This window comes from Alexandromys fortis, unplaced genomic scaffold (genome assembly GCF_014885135.2).
Source record: "Alexandromys fortis isolate MF-2015 unplaced genomic scaffold, M_Fortis_MF-2015_v1.1 scaffold_28, whole genome shotgun sequence".
In the NCBI taxonomy this organism is placed as follows: Eukaryota; Metazoa; Chordata; class Mammalia; order Rodentia; family Cricetidae; genus Alexandromys; species Alexandromys fortis.
Window position 1 is genome coordinate 12729613 of NW_026067901.1, and position 9503 is coordinate 12739115.

Below are 9503 nucleotides of genomic sequence, written 5' to 3' on the forward strand. Positions count from 1 at the left end.
ATTATTTGCTTTCTTCATGAAAGTTAGTCAATATATTTAGGCAAGCAACTCAGAATCACAAGTCATTCTTTATCTCTTGAAATCAGTTATCTGTCATAACTGATGTTTCCTACATATTCCTAACTAGTCTCTTTTGTGCTTTTATTTTACATATAATGGTTCAAGGAAATCATAAAAATACTATCAAATGCCCATTATGTGCTAGATGTGAATATAAGAATTAGGAATACAGAGTTAAATAGGAAACCTGTCTCTGAGGGAATGGCAGGTAATTAAGTGCTTTTAATACTCTGTGATGGTCTTGAAAAGAGGCAAAATTACAGGACACAGGCCTAGAGATTGAAAAGACTTCTAATATTATCATTATATCTGTGCCACTATAACCAAATACCTAACAAAAACAACCTATAAGAGGTAGGATTTAGTTTGGCTCACAACTTCAGAGCGTATGTATACTCAGCCCATGGTCACTTGGCCCTGTAAGCTTAAGGGGAACATCCTGTTGGCAGAAGCATGCAGCAGAGAAGAATCTCATGGCAGACTGGAAGCAAAGAAAAGGAAACACATGCGAGGACCAAAGCATAACATAGCAGCAGTTCTCAATCTGTGGGGCACTACCCCTTTGGCAAGCTTCTACCTCCAAAAATATTTACTTTACAATTCATAAGAGTAGCCAGGTGGTGGTGGTGCACGCTTTTAATCCCAGCACTCGGAAGGCAGAGGCAGGCGAATTTCTCTGTAGCTTTGGAGCCTGTCCCTGGAACTAGCTCTTGCAGATCAGGCTGGCCTCGAACTCACAGAGATCCACCTGCCTCTGCCTCCAGAGTGCTGGGATTAAAGGCGTGCGCCACCACTGCCCAACAAGACTAGCAAATAAAAAATATTTTTTTTAATTTTAACCATAGCCATAACATGAGGCACCAATATATTAAAGGGTTGCAGCATTAGGAAAGTTGAGGAACACTGCTCTAGGGTCATATCCCAGTGACCTACTTCTCCCAACTTGGCCCCACCTCCTACCTTTTACTACCTCTCAACAATACAATCATATGATAAATTCATCAAGCGAATAATCTATTTATCAAAGCAATCAGGATCCAATCAATTCCCAAAAACCCATCAGCTAGCAATCAAGTCCTTAACACATGAGTAGTGACAGTCATTTCATACTCAAACCATAACAAAATGAAAATTGAAATGGTAAATAAATTATGAAGGAAAGCCAGGCAATGGTGGTACACGCCTTTAATCCCAGCACTTGGGAGGCAGAGGCAGAGGCAGGCAGATCTCTCTGAGTTCGAGGCCAGCCTGGTCTACAGACCAAGTTCCAGGACAGACTCCAAAACTACACAGAGAATCCCTGTCTCAAAAAATAAAACAAAAAGAAAGAAAATTACAAGTGTGTATGTACACAGAAATAAAGAAGGTTTACGGCATTTACAAATGTAATGTCACAACACTTGTGCTATTTCTGTTAGTATTGGAAGCAAGCCAAATACAGTTCATTTTACTGTATAAATTATAGTTGCCCCACAAAACTTGGCAAATTTCCTTAATCTTCATTGTCAAATTTAATGGATTTGGAATCATTCTAGGAGACACACGTCTAGGCATGTCTATGAAAGTATCTCTGGAGAGTTCACTGAGGAAGACATGATGTTCAAATGGCAGGAGAAAAAAAAAGAGAGAAGTCCATAAAGCACCAGCATTACCCCCACCCCTTACCCCAATTCCTCACTACAGTGCGAACAGTGCTTCACAGGTATGGTTGTTTGAATGCAACTGGCCCCTACAAACTCATAGGAGTGGTACTATTAGAAGGTGTGGCTTTGTTGGAGTAGGTGTAGCCTTGTTGGAGGAAGTGTGTCATTGTGGGGATGGGCTTTGAGGTTTCCTATGCTCAAGCTATGCTCAGTGTTGGTTCACTTCCTGTTGCCTTCGGATCAAATGTAGAATTCTCCATTCCTTCTCTAGCATCATGTCTGCCTGCACTCCGCCATGTTTCTCATCATGATGATAACGGACTGAACCTCTGAACTACAAGCCACTCTGTTAAATGTTTTCCTTTTTAGGAGTTGCAGTGGTCATGGTGTCTCTCCACAGCAATCGAAACTCTTAGACAACAGGTCCTACCATTATGCCTTCATGCAATGATGAACTATAATCAGTGAATCAAAATCTTAGGTTGTTTTTTGTCAGGCATTTGGCCACAGCAATGAGAAAAGCAACAATATAGATAGTTAAACACATGAACAAATAACACGGTACCATGAACAGCTTTTCGGGGTTAAAAATACTTGTTATTGACTAGTACTGTTAAGTACAAGTGATTTTTTTTCTCAGTGGCATCAACTGGTTTATCTTCAATGTTCTCAATGTTCACTGAGTATCAAAACAACCTGCCAGGAGATGCTCCAAATATAATGATTCCTGCCCTCAAAAAGAGTGCTATCCAGTAGGGACAGACTGGTAGAGAAAGAGAATTCTATTATAATGAGCTAGCAAGGTAGCCTGGAAAATAAAGTAACAAACCTGAAAACCTGAGTTCAATTCCCATGGCCTCCAAGGTGGAAAGAACTCAAACATGCCCACTCTAATAAAAATGTAAAGAGAAAAAAGGACATTCCATTTTGAAATGAAGAAATAGGAAAATTCACACTTTAACACCTCCCTCTTTCTAAGCAATTCAGTATGTTCAGTTATAAAAATTAAAAATGTAGAGCCTAACTATAAATAAGATATATACCTTCACACACAGCAACTCAATGGGAACACTCCATTACAGACAAGTCTGAAACCAAAAAGCCAACAAATCCACAAAGCAGAATCCTGTGACCAATCCCAACTGGATGACAGGGCTAAATGTTCCCTGCACTTTGTGGTGCCTGTGGTTCAGAGCCAGGTCGGGACTCTCTGCAAGGAGGGTAAAAAGCCCTGCAAACACTGTAGCCCACATGCAGGCTACGTGGAAAGCCGTGTCCAGTAGGAAGCACAGAGCACTTCACAGAAAGGGCCTGGCCAAAGATGCTGGCTGCCCAGGAACTAGACACATAGATCTCTAATACTATTACTATCTAAATCATCAAGATACCAGGTTTTAAGTCAAGATCACTGGGATCAGGTACAAGAAAATGTAAAACCTTCCCAGAGGGTGTAGTGGGCACAGAAAGAAGGAGACATGGAAAAAAAGTTGTTACTCAAGGTAAAGGTTCACAGAGAAAAGTAGCAACAAGAACTGATTGCTGCCCTCACTACTCCCAGTGACCCACTGGCAGATTGTATCCTTACACTTAACCCTAGGCTGTATTGAACTAAGTCCTAGGCCCAAAAGAACACATCAGTCTGACAAAATGGGTCAGAGGGTGGTAGCGCTTACAGCCAAGCCTGACCATCTTAGCTCGATTCCTGAGACTTGCATAGTAGGAGGAGAAAATACAGGTCATATGGTTTCCACACACACACAATCAACAAAAATGTACCTTCAAAAAAGAAAACTTCCAGTAGGTAGTGTAAAAGGGGCTCAGCAATTTTCTCTCCAGAGAACTACTGTGTGCTCTCGTGCAGGGGGCTAGAGGGCAAAGACTGCAGTTACTACACACAGAGAGCATCAGCTCTGCACACCCTGAAGTCATAGCTTCTTCAACAAGATGTTAATTTTATAAGAGTCAAATGAAGAGCTCCCAAGGTCCCAATGAGGAGTGGAAGGAGGGAGAACATGAGCAAGGATGTCAGGACCACGAGGGGTGCACCCACCCACTGAGACAGTGGGGCTGATCTATTGGGAGCTCACCAAGGCCAGCTGGACTGTGACTGAAAAAGCATGGGATAAAACCGGACTCTCTGATCATGGCGAACAATGAGGGCTGATGAGAAGCCAAGGACAATGGCACGGGGTTTTGATCCTACTTCACGTTCTGGCTTGGTGGGAGCCTAGCCAGTTTGGATGTTCACCTTCCTAGACATGGACGGAGGGGGGAGGACCTAGGACTTTCCACAGGGCAGGGAACCCTGACTGCTCTTTGGACTGGAGAGGGAGGGGGAGAGGAGAGGGAGTTAGGAGAGAAGGGTGGGAGGAGGGGGAGGGAAATGGGAGGCTGGGAGGAGGCGGAAACTTTTTTTTTCCTTTTCTCAATAAAAAAAAAATTAAAAAATTTAAAAAAAAACCTGAAATATCCAAACTTGAAATTCTTAATCATTAAGTAGTAACTTTCTATTCCTTGCTGCCCAAAACCTGATAGCCTCTATTTCACTTCCCTATGAACTTGCCCTATGGTCCATAAATGGAATCATATAATATTTATCTTTTTGTAGTTCCTTTAATTTCTTGATGATAATCTACACTTAGCTTTTTTAGGAACCATCAAATTGGTTTTATGTTGGCTACAACATTGTACATTCTCACCAACAATGTATAAAGATTCGATTTCGAGCTGGGAATGTAATTCAGCAGCAGAATACTTAACTCAAAAGTGCAAGGACCAAGGTTCAACACCCAAATTCACCAAAGAATGGGGGCATCGATTTCCACACATCTTCACCGATGTTTGTTCTTTCCCATCTTTTTGGATAACAGCCAACTGAAAAGGTGTAAAATGGTATCTCACTGTGACATTCACTGCTTTTCACTAGCTGCCACTGAATACTGAATAAGGTTGACTGCTATTGGACATCTATATTAAAGCACAAGAGGTTTTGCCCAATTTTTAAAATGGACTATCTTTCTAGTGAATTGTAGAAATACTTTATACATTCTGAAACCATCTTTTGTTAGTATTAGGTATGTGTGTGTATGTATATATGTATGTATTACAAATACTTTAGTATATGCCTCGTCATTTTGTTTTCTTACAGGCTTTCTTTGTGTAGTATTAGCTGTCCTGGAACTCACTTGGTAGACCAGGCTGGCCTTGAACTCACAGAGATCCACCTGCCTCTGCCTCCAAGTGCTGGGATTAAAGGTGTGTGCCACCACTGCCTGGCCTTCATTTTGTCTTTTGATCTAGTGTTTAATTTTAAGTCTAAATGGATAAAGTATTTCACTTAAATAGGATGTTATTATATCTTAGATAAGAAATGATGCTTAGTGAGGGAGGTGGGGCAGCTATGGGTAACGATGGGTGTGAATAACAAAGGACAATGATATTACCTATGAAAACATAATAAACCCCGTTATGTTGCACTACTAAAAGAGGCTGACTTATTTTAAGTTTGCCTAGGTCACAAGGAAACTAATCTCTTCTAGATACTTAGATATTGAGATCTATATTCCATGTTGAAATATCTTTCTGGACTGGTCTGAGCTGTAGGTCAAGGTTCATTTTATTTCAATCAATAGACAAATAGTTGTTCCCTCCTCGCAAACAATGTGCTTTAAGTTGATTTTTTTTTACATTTATAAACATTTTATAAAGAAACTAGAGCCAGAATAGGCTTTTATTTTTTCACACAAAATAGAGTTCAATAAAAAGAACAAAATGATCAAACACACACACAAAAGATAAAAACAATAAAAAGTTATCATATCCAGTCTTTATAGCCAACATGTTTAAGAATTAAATGAGAACATCAATTTCAACAAAGTACAGAAATATAAAAACAAATATATTAATTCAAAATTGCAACACAAAACACAATGACAGCAGGTTTGATGAAGAAAAGAAAATTAGCAAACTAGAAGGCAAGTTAAAAGCAAATCTTTAAGCAGGTATTTAAAGAGGGAAAAAACGTTTTAAGAACTGGAAAGATCCTCCTGGAACACCTGAAGTCTGGGCTAAAAACACTAGATTTACTCAGACACACAAAAACATACTTAAGAGCACCTGCTGCTCTTAGAGGGGACTGGAGTTCAGTTCCTAGCACCAATATCAGATGGCTCACACTCCCTGAGTAATTCCACTTCCAGGAGACCCATAGGCACCTGTGCACATGCACATACATACAGACAGAGAGACAAAAAAAAGACATACTCTCTCTCTCTCTCTCTTCTCTCTCTCTCTCTCTCTCTCTCTCTCTCTCTCTCTCTCTCTCTCTCTCTCAAATGAGGGGCTGCAGAGATGGCACAGCAGTTAAGAGCACTGGCTGTTCTTCCACTCACAAGTATCTATAATGAGATCTGAAGCCCTCTTCTAGTGTACAGGCATACATGTAGACAAAATACCCAAATACTTAAATAATTAAATCTTAAAAAAACAATTAGGTGACAAAGCAGAACCAGAATCAAGAACTCTGCACCACCGCACAACTGCATTCTCCACCCGAGCACCTACCCACTGGAAACAGGGTCACTGCTCCACAAGAACTGCAACCAAACCCCAGAATCACTCTCCTCTTCACCCCACAACAAGCCAGTTGGTCCCTGAGTCCTTCCCATGCAATCTTACGAGTTCCTCATCATTGTCCTACCCTTCCCCACAATGCCCTTCCACTGGGTACTTTTCCATAGGGACTTCTGCTGAAACACCCTTCCTGCTTCATCGCTCTAGCTTCTCTGTCCTCTTTCCAATGGCGATCAGAAAGACTTTCCTCACACACAGATTTTATCAAACCACTTCTGTTAAGGAAGCCATCAGTGGTTTCCCATAACTCCTCTCAGAACAGACCAAGTCAAGAGAGCTATGAATCTTCATCTTCTCAACAAGTTACATAAAAGAAACCAAAGATAGGCTGTCTCCTCTGGCCCAGACATATGATCTGTGTTGTTTCTCTGCAACTCTACAAAATCAGTATATGACCCTTCCACAGAAACTGTCTTTTCTAGCTGGCCCTCAAAGCCCTAGTAATTTTACATGTGCGGGTGGATGTCCATGTATACAGCGTGCATGCCTGATAACCGTAGAGGCCAGAAAGGTTCTAGGAATCAAACTCTGGTCCTCTGGGAAAGTACTAACTGCTCTTAACCACTGAACCATCTTCCCAGGCCCTCTCCAGTTATCCGTCTTTGCTGGTTCTGGGAGGCAGCATCTTTACCGTGTAGATCTGTACCACAGTACGCTTACACAGCAATCCTCTATTATGTTTGATGAAAGGAGTTACGTCACATTTGTTTAGCCCCCTGCAAAGACTGTTTCATAGTGTTCAATATATCGTTAATAATTAAGGCAGAGGTCCTGGATGGTATAGACAGGCCCAAGCATCAGATCAGCCAACATTATTTCCCAGATCACACTGATCAGCATCCTGCCCACAAGCCCAAAGCAACAGTACCAGCAGCCTTCAACACCTTTTAGATGTGCATCCTTCTACTATGACGGCAGATGGGAAAGGGCTCAGAACAGCATCCTTCGTTGTTGTTGCTGTAGTTGGTTGGTTTGTTTGTTCTGAGATAAGGAGCCTTGACAATGTTGACCAGTCTGGTCTTGAATTCAGAGATCCATCTGTCTCTGCCTCTTGAATGCTGGGACTGCGGGAAGACAGGTGCCACTGTGCCTGATTCGGTTCTCTTGAATGCCGGGACTGAGGGAAGACAGGCGCCACTGTGCCTGATTCGGTTATCTATCTACCTTGTTGGTTGGTCGGTTGCTTGGTTTGGTTTGGTTTTGGTTTTTCAGCACAGTATTTATGTATTCGTTTAGTTTTTCAACACAGGGTTTCCCTATGTAGCCCTGGCTGTCCTGGAACTCACGCTAGAGACCAGGCTGATCGAACTCAGAGATTGGCATGCCTCTGCCTCCCGAGTGCTGGGATTAGCGCGATTCTGTTTTGTTTCTTTTTAAGATGGAAAGTTCTAGAAAGCACTGAACCTACCCAAACCTATGTGCTCTTTTCCACTCTGCTCTCTGTCCACACACTGGGATTTCATGATATCTCCCTCCACGAGAAAGCAAGGGTTCGGTGACCTCTCAGTCCAATAACTAAGCACAATGCTTGCTACAGGGGAGGCCATTGCTATAAAGAAAATACTAACGCTTGTTTAGTGCGTTAGTGTCCTGAAGATGTAACAGGCACACTCTCATTAAATCTTCACTACGTTTCCACTAAGGAGGCACCTTCAACATCGTCTCCATTAAACAGAAAGGGAAAACGCAGCACAAGCAATCCTACAAAAACCCAACAGGACCTGACAGCCTGGCGTACTTCTGTTCCCACGTCTTATTTCATCGCAGCACTGAAAACATGCACCCGATTTCCCATTTTCAAGGCGAGAAATAGAAAGGTCGGAGGCAATGTGGAGACGTCAAGAAGCCAGCCCGGATCTGCAGGCTCCTGGGCATCTCCCTTTAACCCAGTGGCAGAAGCCAGAACACGCCTCCCCAGGCCACCGCCCGCCCTCAGGGCCCCGCCTGAGGAGCCAAACCAACAGCTTCCTCACTGCCAGCCTGGGGACCAGCGCTGCCACCGCCTGCCCCCTCCGAGCCCGGGCAAACCATCGTCCCGAGCAGGCCTAGGCGCGCGCCAGAGAGCCGCAACCCGCGCGTGGGCCGAGCCCGTCTCGCCCGCCGCCCCGCCTCGCCAGCCGCCCAGCCCAGAACCCCGCCACGGATCCTCTTCCTCCCAGGCAGCAGCCCCTGCGCGGTTACCGGTTCCGCGGCTCCTTGAAGAGCGCAGTGAGGGCGCGCAGGGCCTCCAGGTCCTGGATGGGTGCTGGCACCATGATGCCCGACAGCCGGGAGGGTGGCATCCTGGGCGCCGCCATCTTGCCACTCGCTCTTAGCCGAGCCTGACAAGGCGGAGAGAAGAACGAGAGATGGGGGAGACAGGCGACAAGGGCAGGAGACGGGGACGCGATCCGCCCGGCGCTGGCTTCCGCAGCCCGCGTCACCCAGATCCCGTGCCGCTGCAAGGCAGAGAGCGCGAGACTAGCTAGCCGGCTCGCCTCAGGCGGAGAGGACAACGCAGCGCAGCAGGAGGGGGGAGGGGGCGAGGGCGGAAGTCCCGCCTGAGGGGAGGGGGTCCAGCGGAAGTCCTGCTTCTGCGTGGGGAAGGAGGGAGGGGGTCTTCGGGTTCTCAGTGGGGCGGCCGGGGTAAACACGCCCCGCAGAGGACAGACTACTGAGCCGAAGGGGGCGGGGAAGGGTGGGCGGTAGGGTGTCTTGTCAGGAACAGACGTTCGCCCTGAGGGAGGGCCTCCGTAGGTGAGGCCCGGATGCAGAGGTTTCCCTCTGGGCAAGGGATACCAGGCATAAGCGGTGCCCCCAGGATAATGGATGCTGTCCCTGGAGGGGTCTTGGGAAGGAGGCTCCTTGGGAAGGGCGGAGAGGGGATACAGGCCAGAGGCGTAGGCCGGGAGAGGGGACCTGGGAAGAGGCGTCCCCCTCAGATGATATGTTGCTGGGCTACCTAGTCCCATTGCAAGAGAACCTGGAATAAAGACCCCCTCCAAGGAAGGGATACTAGCTTGAAGCGCTCCATGGAGGGAGACTTGCAACGGAGGTTCCCCCGTTGGGAAACCTAGAGCCTGTGGAAGACGACCTTGGACAGAGGAGAAAACTGAACAAAACTGTTCCCTTGGGAAAGAACCAGGAAGGAAGTTCTTCCCCCAGGAGAGGAGGCTGGGAAAAACTGTC

The 9503-nt window shown here is 45.2% G+C and overlaps 1 protein-coding gene across 1 annotated transcript in view; it reads right to left on the minus strand.

Moving 5' to 3' along the window:
- Atxn10 (ataxin 10) overlaps positions 1-8942 on the minus strand; it is a 138977-nt gene extending 130035 nt beyond the window's left edge. The window contains exon 1 of the mRNA XM_050129442.1: positions 8517-8942. Coding sequence (XP_049985399.1) covers positions 8517-8632 — 116 coding nt within the window. The 5' untranslated portion in view covers positions 8633-8942. The remainder of the gene's footprint in view (positions 1-8516) is intronic.
- Between the last annotated feature and the right edge of the window lie 561 nt (positions 8943-9503).